Below are 24,925 nucleotides of genomic sequence, written 5' to 3' on the forward strand. Positions count from 1 at the left end.
GGTAATGTGGCTTATGAGAAGCTCATTTACTCACTGAAACATGCATTGGACAAGCAAAACAAATTTCATTCAACTAAGTATAAAGTTGGTGGATTTCCATATTCGTTATGTGCTTGGTTCTATGAGCGCTTCCCAGATATTCGGGAGAAGTATATAAGAGAGGATGAGTACCTTGGTACCCCTCAGGTTCCCAGGATGTTACGTTATGTATGTGTGGGAGAGCCTAATTATAACGAACTTTTTGATTTCTTCAGTAGTCATGATGTAAGTTAATTTTTTATTTTGTTTGTTTGTCTTTGTGTTTATATGTTGACGTATTAGTTTTTTTCCCCTCATAATATACTTTTTTGTATTAAACAGAATTATCTCAACTTTAGGGTATTGGATATAATTCCTGCAGAAGAGGAATTGAATTCAATGCCTTTAATTAGACAATTACCATGCAGCCAGATTCGTTCAAAGGTATTTAATGTGGTTCCTTCAACTGGTGAATCACCACGTAGTCTGAGTCGATCAAAAGAACTGAATCAAACTCCTGTTATTGATGAATCACCACGTAGTCTGAGTCGATCAAAAGAAGCAAATCGAACTTTTGTTATTGGCGAATCACCACGTAGTCGGAGTCGATCAAAAGAAGCGAATCGAACTCCTTTTATTGGTGAATCATCTCGTACCCAGAGTCATTCTAACCGTTCTACAACGGAATTTGATGAGAATGAATTACTCGACACAATATGTTATCGGTATAAGGTCCATGTTTACTTCATCTTCGTTGTTGTTTATCATTGCAGAAGGTAACAAAAAACTTTATTGGATTGTGTGTTGGTTGTCAATTTGCATTATTAGATGTCCTTCTTCTTCTTGGTCATCGATAAACTGGTATGAATTTATTTGAGGAGTGGGTAATTATTGCAGCATTATATATTCTGAAGCAGCTGTAATGTTAGAAGGTTATTGCTCGTTGTCTACTTCCATTATTGGTTGTCCTACTTCATGTTGATAACCAGCAAAAGGTTCTGAATCTATTGCATATGCAAGAGATTGTTTGAAGGCTGCAGATTCTGAATGTTGTATTTTTTCGATGACGAAATGGCAATTCTTGTAGGTTGAATCAATTGTAAGCAAATGTATACAGGTACTGAGTTCTTCATCTGAAGTTACAAGCATTCTTTTTCTTGTATTTAGTTTGATATCAAACCATACTTTTAGTGAATATCTGCTTGAATCAATATTTGTAACTTCACTAACTTTCTTCAGGAAAGTATTGAATGATATTTGCTTATTAAGTAGAACAAGTTTTGTATCGTGATCCAAGTATTTGAAATCAAGGGTCCACCTCCCATTGAAAGTAATAACATCGCAAATCGAACTCATTCTGCAGAAGCATGTTTAGTGACAAGTATTAGGAAAGTGAACAGAAATTTAATTATGAAGTTCATAAAAAATCTAAGCACATTGAACCTGAAGTTGAGCAAATGTACTAGAACATTTTCAGCTTGTTTATAGTGAAGTTTTCGAAAAAAAAAACTCATGAAGAAGGTGATTAATGGAGGACAAGACTTGAGCATACACTAAATTTAACTTCAGCATGCAGAAGAAAATTACATAGTGCAGGAGCAAAACTTTTAGGTTATTTGTCCTAAATTTTTTACAAATGAACTTAGTCACTTAAACATCTTCTGCTGAAATTTTTTGAAAAAAGATGTATGACAGGATTAATGAATCGAGGGACAAAAATTTCAGCTTATTAAGTACTGAAATTTTAGAAATGAACTAAATAACTTCACCACACTAGGCTGAAGTTTTTTGAAAAAGCTTTACAACAAAAACTGTTGAATTTCGGACAAAAACTTCAGCTTATCAAGTGCTGAAATTTTTAGAAATGTACTAAATAACTTCAGCACATTGGGCTAAAGTTTTTTAAAAAAGCTTTACGACAAAAACTATTGAATGCAGGACAAAAACTTCAGCTTATTAAGTGCTGAAGTTTTAGAAATGAACTAAATAACTTCAGCACATTGGACTGAAGTTTACCAAATGAATTAAATAAACTTCAGCATGTTTCAGCATTAATTGCATAGTATACAGGAGTAAACGTAACCAACACAATTAAAACAGTAATTATATTGCGTTGGGGGTATGTGTTAGTGTAATAATTGCATTCTTATCACATTCATGCACGTTTTTCGTTAGACAATGTTTAAAATTCCTCTTTGCCTCATATACCATTCAGAAGTTTTTTTCACCTATATAAGCACGCTATACCTTGTCAGTTTATTCACTCAAACACATATATTTTAGCAGATAAAATACAAAACGGAGAAAAATGGATGCTGTAATAAGGCAAATAGTTGACGAAATTAAACAAGACATTATAGAGGCTTTTGAGCTAAAACTGGATGAGCTCATAGACAAGTACGACAGGGAGCTGGAAGAAATCAACAACAAGCTTGATAGGATTGGGATGCTGGTGAAATTTGATAGTCTTGGTGATGAAGATGCTCGTCCATCTGGCAGTGACGATGATGATGATGATGATATGGACGATTAGTTTTTCTTTTTTTGTATAATCCTTTTAGTTAAAGGATTATAATGTTATTTGTTTTTTATGTATTTTTAATTTATCTTTTTAATGTTTAATGAAATGTTCTGTTTTTATTTTAAGATTTTTGTGCCTTTTTTTAATATTAATTCTCTTCAAACTCGAAAAATAACAGACGAAATGAACTAAATAACTTCAGTAGGAATTAACAAAAACTCATCCGAAAGTTAAGCATTTTTTGGTATGAAATTTTTCCAAAAAATCATAATAAAATACATAGTGTAGGAGGAAAACTTCAGCTCCCATTGCTGAAGTTTTCAAGAATGAACCAAAAAAACTTCAGCATTGCTGAAGTTTTTGTGCAATATGTAATTTTAATTTATTTTTTATTTTATTTAATGAAAAATGATGTTTTTGTATTAATGTTTTTGTGCATTTTTTTAATATTAATCCTTTAAACTTAGAAAATAACAGAGGAATTAACAAAAACTTATCCAAAAATTACATATTGCAGGACAAAATATTAAGCATGTTTTAGCAGATGAACTAAAAAAACTTCAGCATACTAAAAATTATATAAAAAAATATTTTACATATTCCGGAAAACTTAATCATAATAAAATACATAGTGCACCTATGCTGAAGTTTTTTAGTTCATCTTTAAAAACTTCAGGAAAATGCTGAAGTTTTTTAGTTCATTCTTGAAAACTTCAGCAAAACGAGCTGAAGTTTTTGTTCAATATTAAATTATAATTTATGTTTTTATTTTTTACCCAGTGTAGGAGGAAAACTTCAGCTAGTTTTGCTAGAGTTTTTAAAGATTAACTAAAAAACTTCAGTACCTATGCTGAATTTTTTGTGCAATATGTAATTTTAATTTATGTTTTATTTTTTTTACCCAGTGCAGGAGGAAAACTCCAGCTCGTTTTGCTAAAGTTTTTAAAGATTAACTAAAAAACTTCAGCACCTATGCTGAAGTTTTTGTGCAATATGTAATTTTAATTTATGTTTTATTTTTTTTTACCCAGTGTAAGAGGAAAACTTCAGCTCGTTTTGCTGAAGTTTTTAAAGATTAGCTAAAAAACTTCAGCACCTATGCTAAAGTTTTTGTGCAATATGTAATTTTAATTTATGTTTTATTTTTTTTACCCAATGTGGGAGGAAAACTTCCGCTCGTTCTACTGAAGTTTTTAAATATTAACTAAAAAACTTCAACACCTATGCTGAAACTAGACATATACTTCAGCATATGTTAAAACTCAGCTTGTTTAGCAAATAAACCAAAAATTTCAGCATATTATGCAGTGAAAAACTTCAGCATATTTGAATTTGTTGGATTAGAATGTTAGAATTCAACGTGAAACAGATTTAGAATGCAAATTCAGCATATCAGTGAAGAGTTCATGTTTCATCCTTCAAACAACTTCAATCAATCAATCAGAAAACATATATCATAAAATCAATCAGTTTCAAAAACTATTTTGAATTCTGAAGATGAATTTGAATACTTACAATGTATTTTGTAATTTTGAATTTGGAATTTGAATCTGGTTTAAATTTGGTTTGCAAGAGGCGATCTGAGGAGAGACGGAGGCGATCTGAGGAGAGACGGAGGCGATCTGAGGAGAGACGGAGGCGATCTGAAATTTGAATCTGGTATGCGTGATGCATATTTTATATATTTTGGAGGGGATATAATGGTCATATTATTACGGAATTTTTTGTTAGTTGGTTACGAAATCAATAGTTTTTAAAAATAGGGTATAGATTAAAAGGTGACATAAATATAGGGTATGGCTGCAAATCGCCCTCACCAACAAATGCACCAAAAATATTGTAATTTTTAAAAATAGAGTATAAATTAAAAGGTGACATAAATATAGGGTATGACTGCAAATCGCCCTCGCCCTCGCCAGCAAGTGCACCGAAACCATTGTGGTGGTCCTTAAAGATTCAGCATTGTGGTGGTCCTTAAAGATTCAGCATTGTGATGGTCCCTTAAATCATAATATCGAATATTTTGTGAAAATGTTTGGGTTATATTGCTTTAATTTCTATATTACCTGATGGATTTTGGATATTGTAGGGTCAGTGTTTTTTTCATGCAGGGGTTGGGTCTTCATTAAATTAATTAATTAAAATGTGAAATATGCTGATTATATGGCTATTTAAACTAACAAAAATATTTTTCTGTGCATCAGAAAGTTACACTTTTAGCCACTGTGACTTTTTTGTTATCCTGGTGAGTTTCTTGTGATTTTTTATGTGATAAAACAAGATCGTGTGACTAAAATAAATTAAAAAACAATATAAGTTTATGATCATTTATGAAATTTACTAGTCTTATCTATTTTTGGTGACTATTTGGTAAGTATTGTTTCGATTCTCAATGACTATTACTATGATGTTATTCCTATTTTCAATTATTGATATGGCATATTCTTTTCGAGATTACTCTTGGCACAACCTTTTATTCTCTCTTCTCTGGCCACTAGTTTGGTCTCTTATGGTTACTTTAGAGAAAAAGATAACAATGGTCCCTTTATAATTGGAATAGATTTAAAATGATCCTATAAATATATTTTTGAGTAATTTGGTCAGTTAAATATGTTAAAAGTGAATATTTATTATTGTTATTAAATATTTAATAAAATCTATTTTGTTAAATTTAGTAAAAACTATGAAAAAAAGGTAGGCGTAAAGTTTGCATACATACTATCCTCCCAAAACCCCACTAGATTTTTAATTGTTGTTATTTTATGGAAAAAAGAAGGATTTAAAATGATCTCACATTTGAAGGTATAATTCGATTTTTTATTATTATTTCTTTCTCGAATCTGGCATGACTTTGTGAGATGTAGTTTTACCAATTTTTTGTCGGTCTATTTCTAGTGTGGTGTGCAACTTTTAACGTTGCAGTTTCTAATATTTGGGGGACTGTCGTAGCATTTCTAGTTTTTTTTTAAAAAAAAAAAAAAAAAAAAACTTCACAGCTGTCGTTAACTTTAACATTCTTTGTTAAATATTTAACAAATAAAAAAAATATCACTTTTAGCAAACTTTAAGGACTAAAAGTGCTTAAGGGACCAATATTTATGTCATTTTCTTGGTTACTTCATATATCAAGTTTCAATGTCACCATCTGATTGTTAAAAAAAGACATTCTTCCCTCATGGGTGGTGTAAGAATTTTTGACGAAATTTATAATTTTTTGGACCACTCATTAAATCATTTAGAATATTATAAACCGCTTTGTAACCAAATAATTATAATGGTGGAGTAATAAATACTCTCTTATTTATAACAAAAATTCCCGAATTTCAATTTTAATATAAAATCGTCTAATTTAAGGGCCGCTAAAATTTTTTTTTGTAGACCCCTTCAATTTTATGAAGGCCAAGTGTATATCTCCAAACACTAACATGACATTTTCAGGCACTGGTTTGTTGCACGCCTTTTTGCAGTTAGTAAAGACTAAAAAGAAGTGGTCTCTCATCTTTCATCTACTTTTAAAATAGTATTTTGAGATGCTACAGAATTTTGACATTTTATACATTAACTTTTTAGTGTTATTTGTATGACATACTTTTTTATAATTTTAAATTTAATAAAATAATATTTTTAAATTTTTTATGTGTAAAAGACAGATCTCTTACGTGTAAACATAAATTTTTCATATGTAAAAAAGAAGAAGATAAGATCATAAAATTAAAAACAAGTTTGTAAAGAGCCAAAAAACCACCTTAATTTTATCGATGACAAACATTAAATGATACCGGCGTCATTCTTACCTTTCATATTTAATAAAGAAAAACAATTACATACAACAATATTGCATAAGAAGCCTATTACAAACAAACAGAAAAAAGGAAAATGATATGTCAAATCTAATATTTTGGTAGACTTAAGCTTGGAAAATTACATCGTAAGCAATATATAATATCAGCAAAAAAACAAATCTGTTTCAAACATTACACTGCTTTAAATATTCCGTGTTTGATTGTATTTTGAGACTTGCATTTTCACTTATAATTTAATACGCCAATGGATATATTATTTAATTTATACCTAATATAGCATTGAATAACGATAATAGATTAATTACAAAATGACAAATTACTCGTTGCTTTTTCCTCAAACAATCATCATCACGCATTCACGCTTTCAATTTTATTATGTTTAGACATAAACATATAATACAAAAATTTATCATCTATATCCCATATTTGTTTTTTGTTTTTAAAAAAAAATCAAATGTTCGATAAAAATTAGTCCTTAAATTATAGTTATTGTATTATTAATTCGTGCACTATTAATCCTTGTATTACAATGTATATGTCTAACTTTTTTCTAAATCAAAAGACCCATATAAGAGCACTTTTACCATTTTAAGTTCTATTATTGCCCGTGTGTAAAATTAGTATGAGCCAAATATCTGATTCTTAGTAAGTAGTAACTATCACAAGTTGCATAAAAAAGAGTAATTATCACGAGTTAATAACTCGAAGTAATGGGACAATTTGATTTGGTGGAAAGACGATGACTATGAAAATACAAAATGCATTAATACAGAGATATTGCTTTAAAAGACATAAGAGTAAATAGTTAAATATTACAAATTAGTCATAGTGTTTAATTTTTCTTTACTAATTCATTTTAAGTCATGTATATGGACTATGGTATACTACTAACTTTGGCATGTCTTTTTTAAGTATTTTTTTTTCTAATAATAATCTCGTTATACACCCTTTCGTGCATAACAAAAGGTATACTAACTTTGGCATGTCTTCTTAAGTCATGTATAATATACTAACTTTGGCGTCCCCTTCTTTTAGTAGTTTTTTTCCTAATTATCTCTTTATACACCCTTTCGTGCAATCCATGTGATTATTCAGTTAGATAAGAAAGAAAAAGTTCTTATATTTCGTGTCATTGGAAAAACCTTTTAATTGTAAAAAAGTATTTCTGTTTAGTAAGAAAAGGAAATTGGAGAAATATTAGTTAAAAAATAAGAAAGAAAAGAAATAAAGAATTGATACAACAATTTTCATTGGTTTAACGGCTACCTTGACGAAAGTAGTAGTTTATAATAAAGTCTAGCGAATTGAAGCGAAGTGAGAAAAGTGGGTAGAAAATAACTACTAGTAGTACTTTATGGGTTATTGTAGTTTATAATGACTTTATTTTGCGCTTAACTCTGAACTTAAATTTTCGACGTGCTACCTTTAGGAGGTAGGTATTCGTAAAACAACAAACTCAATTTAATTCTACAAGTGAAATCTGGGTAGAATAATGTGTCCCCGAATGATATCTCTACCTACCAAATGTACATATGCTATTTTGAAGAGATAGGTATTTGTAATAGAGTTCTAAAAAGGTAAAAATGCTTGTTATTAAGTGGTGTGGTAGCATGAATGGGATATTCTCCCTTAGTTAAAAGTTTCGAATTCAAGTCCTATAAATAAAAATAAAATCGTATAAGGGGTACTTCACCTTTAAATGGCTTTAAGTTGTGCAAATTCAAATTAAGAACTAATGATCGGTTCAAGATATTAGATGTTTAGTAAAAAGGATTACAAGTTTGGTGAATAGAGAAATTGGTTATTTCCCATTATTTCTTCTATTGATAAAAGTTTTGCACATACATCAAAAATATGCTTGTGTGTAAGGGGGTGGGTAGAGTAGAAATTGCATGAAATCGCACTCTGTTTTTTCGCAATGTATCGCTTTAATCATGCCCCTTGACTCGGTTTACCTGCACCAAGTCTTCACACGCACTTGGAAAATATCTCTATAAAAATAATCTAACAGATGAGACTTGATTTCCATATTACTGAGTATAGTTATTTATTCCGTGATCACGTCAAAACATTACTTTTCTGTCCTTCTTTTTCAAATAAAATTAACGCTACTTTAACTTTTAAATAATCTTTCTCAACTTAACCTTAAATACGTAGTTTTTATCACTCCAACCTAATATTGTTCAAGCACCTAGCTAAATATCAAAACAAAAGTAAGGAAAAAGGGTTAAATTTGCTTATATATCATTTGAAGTTGAGTAATTTCATGCAGCGTTGAATTTTATTTTTTAAATATTAGAATTATTCTTAGGAAAAAGTATCTTTTTTTTTCCTTATCCGGAGGGAGCATCAATTTAAGTAATTTTAAATAACAATAATCGATGATAAACATGGACTCTTTTTTAGGGGTGTACATTCGAATCGATTTATCGATAAATCAAATCGATTATTTGTTATCGGTTTATCTAGAGGAATACGAAGAGGAACGAATTTGAAAAATTCCTTCCAAAAAAAGAGGTAAAAGTAAGGAACACCCAAGTTGGTTTCCTTTAAAGACTAGCACTAACACTTGGCACATAGGGCTCCACGACAGACAAGAGAATCTAATTCTGAAAGAGTGAAATAGTGCCACGTCATCAGATGTGAAAGCGAGTCAGCTTGTGGAGACAGCTAGCATGTGAAAATGAGTCAACATGTACTTGACACCTACTCCTTTTTCTTAAAATCACTCCATACTTTAATTTAAATTTGTTTAAAATTCATTTCGCCAAAATCTTTAATGGTAATTCCACTTTAATTGGCCGCTATCAGTTACTCCCCCATTTCTTTTTACTATTTATAATAATTCAGTATTAACTTGGCACTTTGAAAAAAATTAAATTTTGGAGACCACCGCATTTGCACTCAAAAATATCTTCTCATTGCATAGAAAGTAACTCCAGTACAAGAACAAGAGCATAAACTTCAGTTTTCTCTTTTTTTTCTTTCCTTTCTAACCTAAACTATCAGACAACAAATAGAGCTTATTCAGAAAGAACCGTCCCATTTTATACTTTTGTTAATGGTTAGATCTGTACTGCATTTTATCATTCTTCTTTTATAGATCTGTAGTTTGGTTGTTTGTTTATACATAGAGAAAGAAAGATTTCTAGGTGTTTGTTAAAATGGCTGATGATAAGAAGTACATTACCGCTGAGGAGTTAAAGAAGCATAACAAAGCAGATGATTTGTGGATCTCTATACAGGGGAAAGTTTACAATGCGACAAATTGGATAAAGGAACATCCAGGTGGAGATATCCCTATTCTTAATCTGGCTGGTCAAGAAGCAACTGATGCATTCATTGCTTTCCATCCAGGTACTGCTTGGAAATATCTTGACAAGTTCTTTACTGGCTATTATTTGGAGGATTACGAGGTATCTGAGGTATCTAAAGATTATAGGAAACTCTGTTCTGAGTTTGCTAAAGCTGGTTTGTTTGAAAAGAAAGGTCATGGGGTGATTTATTCCTTATGTTTTGTAGCTTTTTTGCTTTTCTTGACTGTTTATGGTGTTCTTTATAGTAATAGTTTCTGGATTCGCATGCTCTGTGGGGGGTTATTGGGGTTGGCTTGGATGCAGGTTTCTTACTTGGGTCATGATTCTGGTCATTATTTAATCATGACAAGTCGTGGTTTCAACAAATTGGTACAAATTCTAGCAGGGAATTGCATCACTGGGATTAGTATTGCTTGGTGGAATTGGACACATAATGCCCATCATGTCGCCTGCAATAGTCTGGATTATGACCCTGATCTTCAGCACTTGCCTGTTTTTGCTGTCTCTACTAGTCTGTTTAAATCATTGAACTCTACCTTCTATGGAAGAGAGCTCACATTCGATTCCCTGGCTAAATTCTTCGTCAGCTATCAGCATTTTACATTCTATCCGATCGTCTGTGTTTCCAGGGTCAATCTGTTTATCCAGACATTGTTGCTATTGTTCTCAAGGAGAAAAGTGACTAATAGACTTATGAACATATTGGGGATCATGGTTTTCTGGACTTGGTTTCCGCTTCTTGTTTCCACCTTGCCTAATTGGACAGAAAGGGTGTTATTTGTCCTCATAAGCTTTGCTGTGACAGGGATTCAACACGTTCAATTCTGTCTGAACCATTTTGCTGCCGATGTTTATGTTGGACAACCCAAGGGGAACGATTGGTTCGAGAAACAAACAGCCGGGACTATTGACATTGCTTGTTCTCCTCAGATGGATTGGTTCTTTGGAGGATTGCAATTCCAGCTTGAGCATCATTTATTTCCAAGGTTGCCTAGGTGCCAACTGAGGAAAATTTCTCCTATTGTACAAGAGCTATGTAAAAAGCACAATTTGCCCTACAGGAGTTTGTCTTTCTTTGAGGCCAATAGGTGGACAATAAGGACACTCAGGGTAGCGGCAATGCAGGCTAGAAGTTTGCTATGGGAAGCTGTTAATACTCATGGCTAATAATTTTGGGCACGGTATTGAAGATCTTCGTAAGACTGTTTATTGTCATTACAACTGAATAATGTCTGTTTGAATTTTTGTTGCTGGATTGGAACAAAGAGGGAATGTCTATGCTGTCTTAGCAGCTTGCGCGTTGTGATTTCTGTTTCAGGAACATCCTTAAAATTGTTTCAGCATATGTTTAATGAAAAAGAAAACATGATTTAGGAGCATATATTTGGACTTTATATAGTTCATATCAATATATTTATAAATATTTGCCTCTTTCTATGGTTTCTCGTTAGTATGACCAGATTTTCCTTTGGTCAAGGGATGAGACTTCTAGCTATAAACATTGTAATTCACGGAAACTTTTAAAATTTATGGGCACATTTCATGACCAAATTTGTCTAACAGTATTGTATTTCATTATATTCATTATCCCATTGGAGAATTTAAGTTTACTACCAATGTGAGTTACAAATATTATAACACAAGAAAAATTGGAGTTGAAAAACTAGTTTTGGAGCGTGTACATACAAAGTTATTTAGAAAGGGAGTAAACGTGTCTTTAACATATGTCCATTGAAGAATTATAGCCAGTTTGATCATTATAATTCTTTGGACCATACCATAATCCCTCCTTGTTATATCTTAGTACTTGTAAAGTTAAGTCTTTCACACGTAAAAAAACTGACTTCCAGAAGTTAGTGTCGATAAAAAACTGACTTCCAGCTTATTTCTTGTCAACATGTACCGCCAAAGGGCGCTTAATTAAATTAGTGGCCTAAAACCAACTCTTAATAAGTGTCTTAAAACACATACACACAAATATATGCAAGAAGTTAGTGTCGCCTTTCTTTTTTCGTACTTGTTTATAGTGTAGTATTTTTACAAGAGATAAAGCCATTAACCCCTTATTTGGATGGTTGTTACATATCATTTTATAATGTATCGTATTATATTGTATTGTACTGTACTGTATCGTTTGATGAATATAATGTTTGGATAGATTATATCATTTGCCGTTGTTTTATGATATTACACACTAGCAATAAACTTGCAATATTATAAAGGAAAATTATAATACGGGGTAAATTATTATATAAAAAGGTAGGGTAAATGATAAAATAAAATTATTTAATAATAATGAAGGGTGAAATGAGAGAAAAAGACTAGGTAACAACGCGGCCACACCAAATCAGTCATTACATAAAGTGACACATTTCTCGTTACGTAACGACAGATTTAACGATACGATACAATAAAATTTAAATAAAAATTAAAACAAACGTCGTATTTAAAATAACAATATATAAGAACTATCCAAATAAGCCGTAAGTTTACAACATACATCTAATAGTATATTATTATTTATATTGATTTTAGCTTCTTTTCTCATTCATAGTGGAGAACTCTCTCTGCTTTTGCCTCGAGGATTAGGCTTGGCCGAACCTCATTAAATCCTTGTGTTGATTTTGTTAGTTTTTCCAACAATTATGGTGATGTATGGGAGAGGTAAGCAATGATGCAACTCTCCTTAGTGAGATAAGCAATGATGCAATGAGTGGTAGGTGAGATGGGATATTGCAAATTGATCCTTCTTGGTAGGTGAGATGGTAGTATTGCAAATTGATCCTTCTTGGTAGGTGAGATTTGCACTTTTGGTCCCTATCTCAAAACTATAAATACCCCCTTCCATTTCATTGTATAACACACTAAAAAAAAACTCAAGAAGAAAGAGTTTGAGAGGGAGAGAGATATAGTTCCTTTAAGAATGTTTCCTAACAGGGGAGTGACAAAATAGTGAGTAGAATACTAGTCGGGTATTTTTCGGGAAACACTTTTGTGTGCGCCACTATTTTGGGTAGAGCTCAAGAATTGTTGTACCTCCAAATTATTGGGGAAGTCTCTCTTTGTATGCCTGCTAAATGTTTTAGTGGAAGTTGGTGTCGGATTTGTGGACGTAGCCTAAACGTTTTAGGTGAACCACGTTAAATATTGTGTCATTTATTTTTGGTTTCGTTGATCATTTATTTTATTCCGCTGTGCAGTAGTGTTTAGTGCCACCGGGTCCTAACAAGTGGCATCAGAGCTTTGGTTAGAGTACTATTCATACGTACGGTACTATTCATACGTACGAGTACTATTCATCCATACGGGCACTATTCATATCCACGGTTACTATTCACCGTCGGAATTTTTTTTAGATTGCAGAAGTCTGTCAAATTCTGATCTAAATGGAGGCGAGGACAAGCAAGATGGTCAACCTGAATGGCACAAATTATCACTTATGGAGAAACAAGATGAAGGATCTCCTGTTCGTGACAAAGATGCACCTACCGGTGTTCAGTTCTCAGAAACCTGAAGATAAGTCAGACGAGGACTGGGAATTTGAGCACAACCAAGTGTGCGGCTACATACGGCAATTTGTTGAAGACAATGTGTACAACCACATTTCTGGTGTGACACATGCAAGGTCGTTATGGGACAAGCTCGAAGAGTTGTATGCCTCTAAAACAGGTAACAACAAATTATTTTACTTGACAAAATTAATGCAAGTAAAATATGTAGAAGGGACAACTGTGGCAGATCACCTTAATGAAATACAAGGGATTGTCGACCAGTTGTCGGGAATGGGCATAAAGTTCGATGACGAGGTACTTGCTCTTATGGTGCTGGCAACACTCCCAGAGTCATGGGAAACCTTGAAGGTTTCAATCACCAATTCTGCACCCAACGGTGTGGTAAACATGGAGACAGTCAAGAGTGGCATTCTGAATGAAGAAATGAGACGCCGATCACAAGGAACATCTTCTTCACAGTCAGAGGTGTTGGCTGTTACGACCAGGGGGAGAAGTCAAAATAAGAGCCAGAGTAACAGAGATAAGAGCAGAGGTAAATCCAACAAATTTGCAAATGTTGAGTGCCATTACTGCAAAAAGAAGGGGCATATCAAAAGATTTTGCCGACAGTTCCAGAATGGCCAGAAGAAGAACAAAGGCAAAAAGGTGAAGCCCGAAGAAAGCAGTGATGATGAAACGAACTCCTTTGGTGAGTTCAACGTTGTCTACGATGACGACATTATCAATCTGACAACCCAAGAGATGACCTGGGTGATTGATAGTGGGGCTACCATTCATGCGACGCCACGGAGAGAACTCTTCTCATCTTACACACCTGGAGACTTTGGTCGTGTAAAGATGGGAAATGCCAATTTCTCAACAGTTGTAGGCAAAGGTGATGTTTGCCTAGAGACCATGAATGGGATGAAGCTACTTTTAAGAGATGTCAGGCATGTTCCAGATATGCGCCTGAATCTGATCTCCGTAGACAAGCTCGATGAGGAAGGTTACTGCAATACCTTCCATAATGGCCAATGGAAGCTCACGAAGGGCTCATTGGTGGTGGCGCGGGGCACGAAGCAGTCAAAGTTGTACGTGACCCAGGCGAGCATCTCCCAACAAGTTATAAATGTTGCGGAGAATGATAGCAATATCAAGTTGTGGCATAGACGTCTTGGCCACATGAGTGAGAAGTCAATGGCGTGTTTGGTAAAGAAGAACGCCTTACCAGGTCTAAACCAGATCCAGTTGAAGAAGTGTGCTGACTGTTTAGCTGGGAAACAAAGCAGAGTTTCGTTCAAAAGATTCCCTCCTTCCAGAAGGCAAAATGTGTTGGATCTGGTACACTCAGATGTATGTGGGCCTTTCAAGAAGTGCCTCGGTGGTGCTCGATATTTCGTGACCTTTATTGATGATCATTCACGAAAGACATGGGTATACACGCTGAAGACCAAGGATCAAGTGTGTTACACCTTGTGTATTCGGCGTTATCATGCTGTAAATGGGCTAATTCGATAGGAAGATAATTTCTATGAAATATTTAAATGATGTGATAGTTATACATTAAGATTGGAAGTCATTTGAGTTGTGATTAAAAATTCGACAAAGATCGCGCGCAAGTTACGGGTTTAAATTTTACTGGAATTTGGATAAAATGTTGATGAGCGTTTCTCTCAATATACTGGGAGTTATGGTGTGTTCTACCTACCGAATCGAAGGTCTATGAGTCTAGTTTCCAAAGCAACAAACCGTTCATTAATACGACTTCGGAGTAGAGAGATATTAACATTTTCGTACAGGGGTGCACACTGTTACGGGAACAGTGTGCCTAGTCGGGTTTAGTCAAAATTTCCTTATTTAAGTCAATTTTTAAAACAGAACCCCTGCGTTTTATCCTCTCCAAAACAGAACCAAAAACCTAGGGATTTTCTCTCAAACTTCTCCCATCCATCTAGCCAAGCATAACAACAATTTAGTCATCCTCAAGATGGAGAACACCATGGTAGCTTCGGAATCGTGAATTCTTCGGTGTTTCACTTTTCATAGCAAGACTCCGCCTTGAAGTAATTTCGAATTTTGAGTAATTCTGGTCACGTAAGGTATGATTTAACTTCTCTTTGATCTTTGTAAACTTCTACCATAAGAATTCTTAAGAAATATTTGAAACCTCTATAGAAATATTCTTGATTTTTCTTAAGAAACCTCTATTAATATGGCTTGATTGTTGGGGCTGTTCTATATGGTTTTATTGTGTTGTTTTGATCTGTGAAGACATGGATGGAATTCTGTTGATGAGGAGATGTAGTAAAGAAAAATTTGGTGGTGTGTTGGGGGGAAATTAATCTACAAAAGAGTCTACAAATTCATGGCCACAAGTTGTTCGCGTAAATGTCTAAATGAAGAATTATTTAAGCTATGAGCTTGAATTTGATTTTTTAATGGTTTGTATTATGTAGGAAATCATTCCTAAGGCTTTTGAGGTCTTGGAAACAGTATATAACCCCATCGACAAGGTATGTGGGGCTTTCGCTATACTTTTCGGCATGACTAGAATTCGAATAAACGTTTATCGAATTGTCTCGTCGGATTCGAGTTATTTCACCTTCAGCTTATAAAGATGCTTAGACCTGATCTTTTCTCATAGATTGCTTACTCTAGAGGATATCTATGAATTTTCGGATTTCCTTGTTCCTTGCTTAAAAAGAACTAGAGCCTTTTTACTCGTTCTCATTTCGACATTCATATAAATCATGAATAAGGAACACTTACTTCAAAGGTATTCATAATACATAACTCTCATGTTCTTAGTACTTGTTGGCTCGTAGTTGAAAAATTATATATTTTAGCAACAACCATGATAGTTGAGGAATAATGATGATAGGCCACTTCGACTCTTCTTAGAATACGTCTTTTAAGGTTGGTTTCGCATTGCACCTATATAATTCATGATTTAGTACATGTATGTATTTACTTTCATTACCGAGCCGCACTATAGACGGCCGGGTATGACACATATTGTATAACCACTGATCAGTTGGGATTACCGAGCTCCACGTGGCCGGGTACGATTCTACCGAGCCTTTATTATGGCCGGGTATGTTATGGATATTATAGCCCCACAGAGGGATTTATTATTATATAATGTGATATATTATAAGTAGCGATAGTGAACGACGGTGTCACGAGCATACATTTATATCCATGTTGAATTTTAGTTTCCTACCGAGGCTAGTTTCAGAATTCAAATTATCTCTATGTCTCTTCTATTGTTAATTACATTTTTCATGTTACACTTGTCGCCCTACATATTCAGTACATATTTCGTACTGACGCATTTTTATGCTCTGTGTTCATGCCCACAGGTTCGAATAGACAGAGTGGCGTGCCTCCTCAGTAGGACCCCCAGGATCAGCGTTGGGTTTCGCACTCCACTTCTTCGGAGTTGCTGACTTTGAGTCCATAGGTACTATTACAGATGTATATGTGTGGTTTTGGGCATGTCGGGGGCTTTGTCCCGCCCTGTTGAGATTGTCTTACACTCTTAGAGGCTTGCAGACTAGCGGTCATTGTATATATATATTTTTCGTATCGCCCTATCGACCTTCTGGATAGCTGTTATACTGTTGTTACAGCCTTGTTGGCCTAGTTTTTATATATATATATATGTCGTGTTGGGCTCTTCTGCCTGCAGGTTATTATATTTCAGATCATATCTCATGGTTGGTTCGCTCGGGCCTTCGGGCATCGGGTGCCAGCCACACCTCCCAATGTTGGGGTGTGACAAACTTGGTATCAGAGCAGGTCAGTCCTAGGGAGTCTACAAGCCGTGTCTAGTAGAGTCTTGTTTATGGTGTGTTGTGCACCACACTTATAAACATGAGGCTATTGGGCATTTAGGATTATTACTTTCTTCTTGATCTAGATCGTGCAATAGAGCCTAATCATAAGTGTTCATTCCTAATTCTCTTTTTGTTTACCTTCTCAGTGATGCCTAACACTAGGAGACGACAAGTGGCTATGAAATTTATTCAGAGGTTGGATGAGGAGGCGGGAGAGGGCACAAGTCAGGTGCCACCTGCTAATGTAGATCAACATGAGCCACAGAATGAGGTTGATTCTCAGGCTTCCGGGGCAGTACCCCCACCACCCCCGGAAGAGCGTAGAGGAGCTAACATACCTCCAGGTCATCTCCCAGTTGTTCCTGATCAGGACCTAGACATGCGGAGTGCTGTACAATTGTTGACTCGAATAGTGGCCTCCCAGGCCCAACACCAGACCTTCGGTATTGCTGATAGGTCCGTGAGTGCGAGAGTTCGAGACTTTATCAACTTGGATCCTCCAGTATTTACAGGGGTTGATCATAATGCTGACCCACAGGATTTTCTGGATATTATGCAACGGACCTTACAAATTATACATGCCACGGATGTTGAGTCAGTGGAGTTTACTTCTTATAGACTACGTGATGTTGCTGTGACATGGTATGAGACTTGGAAGCAAACTCGGGGGCCTAATGTGCCACCAGTGACATGGAAGGAGTTCTCTGAGGCATTTTTACAGCAATATTTGTCAATCGAGCTTCGAAGAGCCCGACGAGATAGGTTCTTACACTTAGAACAGGGTAATATGAGCGTTCGGGAATATAGCATGCAGTTCAACTCTTTGGCTAGGTATGCTCCTACGATTGTTGCTGATATGAGTGATCGGGTACACCAGTTTGTTAGTGGTTTGGGGGCACACTTGATAAATGAGTGCACTACAGCTTCTCTAAATCAAGGAATGGATATTGCCCGTATTCAAGCATATGCACAGGGTCTAGAGGATCGCAAGAGGCAACAACGAGCCAATCGAGAGCATGATAGAGGGCAACAGAAGAGGGCGCGGTTCGCAGGTAACATAGGAGAGTTTCGAGGTGGATTTAGGCCACAGTTTCCCCGGCGCCAGTCTTATCCGGCAGCTAGTGCACCGCCACAGTTTCAGGGACAGCGCCAGGATCGGACCACTTATTCTGGTCCAGGTCAGAGTTCACGGACCCCAGGTCCACAGTTTAGAGGCGAGTTCAGTCAGATGAGGCCTCAGTTTCTTAGATGTGATCGATGTGGCCGAAATCATTTTGGACCATGTCGCCAGGGTTCTGATGCATGTTATACATGTGGACAGCCAGGTCATATTATGAGACATTGTCCGATGACAGGTGGAGGGGGTATGGCTCAGCCGACGGCATCTGCAGGGGCTTCTTCTTCCTCGGTACGTCCTCCTAGACAGAGTATGCAGACATCAGCTGGCAGGGGTAGGGGAAGATTTGGAGCTTCTGGTTCAGGAGGTCAGTAGAATCGCATATATGCTTTATCGAGTCGTCAGGATTTAGAGTCATCTCCGGACGTGGTTACAGGTATACTATCCGTCTTTTCTATCGATATGTATGCCTTGATAGATCCTGGTTCTACATTGTCGTATATCTCCCCCTTAGTTGCTAGTAAATGGGATAGAGAGCCTGAATTGTTGCAAAAGTCCTTTGAGGTATCTACGCCAATGGGTGAGTCTGTTGTAGTTAGACGGGTATATCGAAGTTGTGACGTGAAGATTCATGACCGCCATACGTTAGCTGATTTGCATGAGCTAGAAATGGTTGATTTTGATATCATTATGGGTATGGATTGGTTGGCTTCTTGTTATGCCAATGTAGATTGCTCGACAAAGATTGTTCGTTTTAATTTTCCAAGTGAGCCTATTATTGAATGGAAAGGTGATGCTGCAGCGCCTAAGGGAAAGTTTATTTCTTACCTTAAAGCTCGAAGGATGATTTTGAAAGGGTACATCTATCATTTGGTACGAGTGCATGATATGGAGGTGAAATCTCCAACCCTTCAATCGGTTCCCGTCGTGAATGAATTTCCTGATGTATTTCCTGATGAACTTCCTGGTCTTCCTCCAGAAAGAGAAATCGACTTTGCTATTGATATGCTTCCAGATACTCAACCAATATCTATTCCTCCATACAGAATGGCTCCTGCTGAGTTAAAAGAATTGAAAGCCCAGTTGAAGGATCTTCTAAATAAGGGCTTTATCAGGCCCAGCACATCTCCCTGGGGTGCACCAGTATTGTTTGTTCGTAAGAAGGATGGTTCGTTAAGAATGTGTATTGACTATCGCCAGCTCAACAAAGTGACTATCAAAAACAAGTACCCTTTACCCAGAATTGATGATTTGTTTGATCAGTTGCAAGGTGCCAAATATTTCTCAAAGATTGACCTTCGATCCGGCTATCACCAATTGCGAGTTAAGGAGAGAGATATTCCGAAAACGGCTTTCCGAACTAGATATGGCCATTATGAATTTCTTGTGATGTCTTTCGGTCTTACTAATGCGCCAGCAGCTTTTATGGATTTAATGAATCGGGTTTTCAAGCCATTTCTAGATATATTTGTAATTGTTTTCATTGATGATATTCTGGTATATTCTCAATCAGAAGCAGAACATGAGGATCATTTGCGTGTGGTGTTGCAGACTTTGAAAAATCAGAAATTATATGCTAAATTCTCCAAATGTGAATTTTGGTTGAATTCAGTGGTTTTCCTTGGGCATATCGTTTCCGATAAAGGTATTAAGGTAGATGGTCAGAAAATTGAAGCAGTACAAAACTGGCCTAGACCCACAACTCCTACGGAAGTTCGTAGTTTCTTGGGCTTAGCTGGTTATTATCGGAGATTTGTTGAGAACTTCTCTTCTATTGCTGCTCCCATGACAAAATTGACACACAAAGCCGTTAAGTTCCAATGGTCTGATGCATGTGAAAGGAGCTTTTATGAGTTGAAGAAACGCTTAACATCAGCACCTGTTCTAGCACTTCCTGAAGGATCTGAAGGTTATGTGGTATATTGTGATGCATCCAGGGTTGGATTGGGATGTGTTCTAATGCAACATGGAAAAGTTATTGCATATGCTTCAAGGCAGTTGCGGAAGCACGAATACAATTATCCGACTCACGATATTGAGTTAGCAGCCGTTATATTTGCCTTGAAAATATGGCGTCATTATCTTTATGGTGTTCATGTGGATATCTATACAGATCACAAAAGTTTACAATATATATTTAAGCAGAAAGACTTGAACTTGAGACAAAGAAGATGACTTGAATTGCTGAAGGACTATGATGTGGATATTTTGTACCATCCGGGCAAAGCGAATGTGGTAGCTGATGCATTGAGTCGCAAATCCATGGGCAGCTTGAAGCATGTAAAAGCTGGGAAATTAGAAATGACTAAAGAGATATATCAATTGGCTAACCTGAGTGTACGGCTACATGATACAGGTGACCAGGGTGTAGTAGTCCAAAATATTGCGGGGTCATCACTGGTAGCTGAGGTAGAAATGCATCAATTTGAGGATCCGGAGTTACTCAAAATTAAAGAGAGTATCCCTTTTCAGAAGAAGCAGTTGTTCGAGTAATCTGATAATGGAATTCTAAAATATAAAGGTCGATGGTGTGTACCTAATGTTGGGGAGCTTCGTAAGCAAATTATGACAGAGATGCACCAGTCTCGGTACTCAGTTCATCCTGGTTCAACCAAAATGTATCACGATCTTCGTCAGCTATACTGGTGGAACGACATGAAGAAAGATATAGCCACATTTGTGGCTCAGTGTCCTAACTGCCAGCAGGTTAAATCTGAACACCAGAAACCTGGAGGGCTACTTCAAAATATTGAGATTCCAGCTTGGAAATGGGAATCGATTAATATGGATTTCATTACAGGATTGCCCAATTCTCGCCGTAAGTTCAATTCTATTTGGGTCATTGTGGATAGGCTGACGAAATCAGCTCACTTTCTCCCAGTTAGGACCACCTATTCAGCTGAAGACTATGCGAGCCTGTATATCAAGGAAATAGTTCGGCTACATGGAGTTCCGTTTTCTATTATATTTGACAGAGGTGCCCAATTTACAGCTAATTTCTGGAGGTCTTTTCAAGAAGGTTTGGGTACTCTTGTTAACCTTAGTACAGCATTTCATCCGCAGACCGACGGACAAGCCGAATGCACTATTCAGACACTCGAAGATATGTTGCGAGCTTGTGTCTTAGACTTCAAGGGAAGTTGGGAAGATCATTTACCGCTTGAGTTTGCCTACAATAACAGTTATCATGCAGGTATTCAGATGGCACCTTATGAGGCACTATATGGGAGGAAATGCAGATCTCCTATTGGCTGGTTTGATGTTGGCGAGACAAAGTTGCTAGGACCTGAATTGGTACAGCAAGCTGTAGAAAAGGTAAAGTTGATCCAGGAAAGGTTGCGTACAGCTCAAAGTCGACAGAAATCATATTCAGATAACCGACGTCGAGACTTGGAATTTGCTGTGGGAGACTGGGTATTCTTGAAAGTGTCGCCTATGAAGGGTGTAATGAGATTTGGTAAGAAAGGAAAACTCAGCCCTAGATATGTTGGGCCATATCAGATTGTTCAGAGAATTGGGCGAGTAGCCTACAAACTTGACCTGCCACCAGAATTAGAAGCAATCCATCCGGTATTTCACATTTCCATGCTTCGGAAATTCTTAGGTGATCCTTCTTGCATCAGCCCTATCGAGGATATTGAAGTTTCTGAGAACTTGTCATATGAAGAAATACCTGTTGCCATTCTTGACCGTCAAATCCGTAAGCTACGGACTAAAGAGGTAGCCTCAGTAAAAGTACTTTGGAGGAGCAATAATGTAGAGGAAATGACATGGGAGGCCGAGGAGGACATGAAGTCCAGATACCCCCATTTATTTGAGTCTTCAGGCGATATGCTTGAGACAAATATGGCAGGTGTTGCACATATATCAACCAGTGACAGTTGAGGTAATTAAGTTATGGCTAACCTTCTTATTATCATTATTGTATAAGTAAATGGTCGTGTGAGGCCAAGTTGATGTTATTATTATGATGTGTAGCCCTGTGTGGCCTTAGATATGTATGTTTGGGCTGATGACAGGTTTTGGATATTTCTATTTATAGGGGAAACTCTGGCGAAATTTTTTTTTAAAAAAAAATTCAGAAGTTAGGTTAACCGTTAACATTCGAGGACGAATGTTCTTAAGGATGGGAGAATGTTACACCTTGTGTATTCGGCGTTATCATGCTGTAAATGGGCTAATTCGATAGGAAGATAATTTCTATGAAATATTTAAATGATGTGATAGTTATACATTAAGATTGGAAGTCATTTGAGTTGTGATTAAAAATTCGACAAAGATCGCGCGCAAGTTACGGGTTTAAATTTTACTGGAATTTGGATAAAATGTTGATGAGCGTTTCTCTCAATATACTGGGATTTATGGTATGTTCTACCTACCGAATCGAAGGTCTATGAGTCTAATTTCCAACGCAACAAACCGTTCATTAATACGACTTCGGAGTAGAGAGATATTAACATTTTCGTACAGGGGTGCACACTGTTACGGGAGCAGTGTGCCTAGTCGGGTTTAGTCAAAATTTCCTTATTTAAGTCAATTTTTAAAACAGAACCCCTGCGTTTTATCCTCTCCAAAACAGAACCAAAAACCTAGGGATTTTCTCTCAAACTTCTCCCATCCATCTAGCCAAGCATAACAACAATTTAGTCATCCTCAAGATGGAGAACACCATGGTAGCTTCGGAATCGTGAATTCTTCGGTGTTTCACTTTTCATAGCAAGACTCCGCCTTGAAGTAATTTCGAATTTTGAGTAATTCTGGTCACGTAAGGTATGATTTAACTTCTCTTTGATCTTTGTAAACTTCTACCATAAGAATTCTTAAGAAATATTTGAAACCTCTATAGAAATATTCTTGATTTTTCTTAAGAAACCTCTATTAATATGGCTTGATTGTTGGGGCTGTTCTATATGGTTTTATTGTGTTGTTTTGATCTGTGAAGACATGGATGGAATTCTGTTGATGAGGAGATGTAGTAAAGAAAAATTTGGTGGTGTGTTGGGGGGAAATTAATCTACAAAAGAGTCTACAAATTCATGGCCACAAGTTGTTCGCGTAAATGTCTAAATGAAGAATTATTTAAGCTATGAGCTTGAATTTGATTTTTTAATGGTTTGTATTATGTAGGAAATCATTCCTAAGGCTTTTGAGGTCTTGGAAACAGTATATAACCCCATCGACAAGGTATGTGGGGCTTTCGCTATACTTTTCGGCATGACTAGAATTCGAATAAACGTTTATCGAATTGTCTCGTCGGATTCGAGTTATTTCAACTTCAGCTTATAAAGATGCTTAGACCTCATCTTTTCTCATAGATTGCTTACTCTAGAGGATATCTATGAATTCTCGGATTTCCTTGTTCCTTGCTTAAAAAGAACTAGAGCCTTTTTACTCGTTCTCATTTCGACATTCATATAAATCATGAATAAGGAACACTTACTTCAAAGGTATTCATAATACATAACTCTCATGTTCTTAGTACTTGTTGGCTCGTAGTTGAAAAATTATATATTTTAGCAACAACCATGATAGTTGAGGAATAATGATGATAGGCCACTTCGACTCTTCTTAGAATACGTCTTTTAAGGTTGGTTTCGCATTGCACCTATATAATTCATGATTTAGTACATGTATGTATTTACTTTCATTACCGAGCCGCACTATAGACGGCCGGGTATGACACATATTGTGTAACCACTGATCAGTTGGGATTACCGAGCTCCACGTGGCCGGGTACGATTCTACCAAGCCTTTATTATGGCCGGGTATGTTATGGATATTATAGCCCCACAGAGGGATTTATTATTATATAATGTGATATATTATAAGTAGCGATAGTGAACGACGGTGTCACGAGCATACATTTATATCCATGTTGAATTTTAGTTTCCTACCGAGGCTAGTTTCAGAATTCAAATTATCTCTATGTCTCTTCTATTGTTAATTATATTTTTCATGTTACACTTGTCGCCCTACATATTCAGTACATATTTCGTACTGACGCATTTTTATGCTCTGTGTTCATGCCCACAGGTTCGAATAGACAGAGTGGCGTGCCTCCTCAGTAGGACCCCCAGGATCAGCGTTGGGTTTCGCACTCCACTTCTTCGGAGTTGTTGACTTTGAGTCCATATGTACTATTACAGATGTATATGTGTGGTTTTGGGCATGTCGGGGGCTTTGTCCCGCCCTGTTGAGATTGTCTTACACTCTTAGAGGCTTGTAGACTAGCGGTCATTGTATATATATATTTTTCGTATGGCCCTATCGGCCTCCTGGATAGTTGTTATACTGTTGTTACAGCCTTGTTGGCCTAGTTTTTTTTATATATATATATATATATGTCGTGTTGGGCTCTTCTGCCTGCAGGTTATTATATTTCAGATCATATCTCATGGTTGGTTCGCTCGGGCCTTCGGGCATCGGGTGCCAGCCATACCTCCCAATGTTGGGGTGTGACAAAGTGTTTCAAGTTTTCAAACAGTTTCTGACCTTGGTGGAAAGAGAGACTGGTAAGAAGTTGAAGTGCATCCGGACAGACAATGGCGGTGAATACCAGGGTCAATTTGATGCTTACTGTAAAGATCATGGTATTCGACATTAGTTCACACCTCCTAAAACTCCCCAGTTGAATGGCTTGGCTGAGAGGATGAACAAAACTTTGATCGAGAGAACCAGATGTTTACTCTCTCATTCAAAGTTACCAAAGGCTTTCTGGGGTGAAGCTCTAGTTACAGCAGCCTATGTGCTGAACCATTCACCCTGTGTCCCTCTTCAGTACGAGGCTCCAGAAAAGATTTGGTCAGGAAGAGATATCTC

At 36.2% G+C, this 24,925-nt stretch overlaps 2 protein-coding genes and 1 long non-coding RNA gene across 3 annotated transcripts; all 3 read left to right on the forward strand.

Moving 5' to 3' along the window:
• Positions 1-9,113: 9,113 nt before the first annotated feature.
• Positions 9,114-11,219, forward strand: LOC107796030 (delta(8)-fatty-acid desaturase-like). The gene has a single exon (XM_016618748.2). It carries the CDS (start codon positions 9,507-9,509, stop codon positions 10,824-10,826), a length of 1,320 nt encoding a protein of 439 aa, XP_016474234.1. The 5' UTR covers positions 9,114-9,506; the 3' UTR covers positions 10,827-11,219.
• Positions 11,220-17,137: 5,918 nt separating this feature from the next.
• Positions 17,138-21,991, forward strand: LOC142164566 (uncharacterized). Its single transcript, XM_075222399.1, has 8 exons — positions 17,138-18,473; positions 18,585-18,686; positions 18,837-18,963; positions 19,948-20,203; positions 20,297-20,462; positions 20,628-21,111; positions 21,346-21,520; positions 21,608-21,991. The coding sequence occupies exons 1-8, from the start codon at positions 17,138-17,140 to the stop codon at positions 21,989-21,991; spliced, it is 3,030 nt and encodes a 1,009-aa protein (XP_075078500.1).
• Positions 21,992-22,619: 628 nt separating this feature from the next.
• LOC142162038 (uncharacterized) lies at positions 22,620-24,365 on the forward strand. Its single transcript, XR_012693720.1, has 3 exons — positions 22,620-22,876; positions 23,234-23,290; positions 24,140-24,365. It is a non-coding gene; the product is annotated as an uncharacterized LOC142162038 (long non-coding RNA).
• Positions 24,366-24,925: the final 560 nt, after the last annotated feature.

This window comes from Nicotiana tabacum, chromosome 1 (genome assembly GCF_000715075.1).
Source record: "Nicotiana tabacum cultivar K326 chromosome 1, ASM71507v2, whole genome shotgun sequence".
NCBI classification, from domain to species: domain Eukaryota; kingdom Viridiplantae; phylum Streptophyta; class Magnoliopsida; order Solanales; family Solanaceae; genus Nicotiana; species Nicotiana tabacum.

Bases quoted from the DNA above. Each gene is read 5' to 3' on its own strand.
- LOC107796030 (XM_016618748.2), top strand. From the start codon at position 9,507: ATGGCTGATGATAAGAAGTACATTACCGCTGAGGAGTTAAAGAAGCAT.
- LOC142164566 (XM_075222399.1), top strand. From the start codon at position 17,138: ATGCCTAACACTAGGAGACGACAAGTGGCTATGAAATTTATTCAGAGG. The intron at 18,687-18,836 runs GTGAGTCTGTTG...ATGCCAATGTAG, and splicing joins TGAGGTATCTACGCCAATGG to ATTGCTCGACAAAGATTGTT. The intron at 20,463-20,627 runs GTGACCAGGGTG...TAAAATATAAAG, and splicing joins TGTACGGCTACATGATACAG to GTCGATGGTGTGTACCTAAT.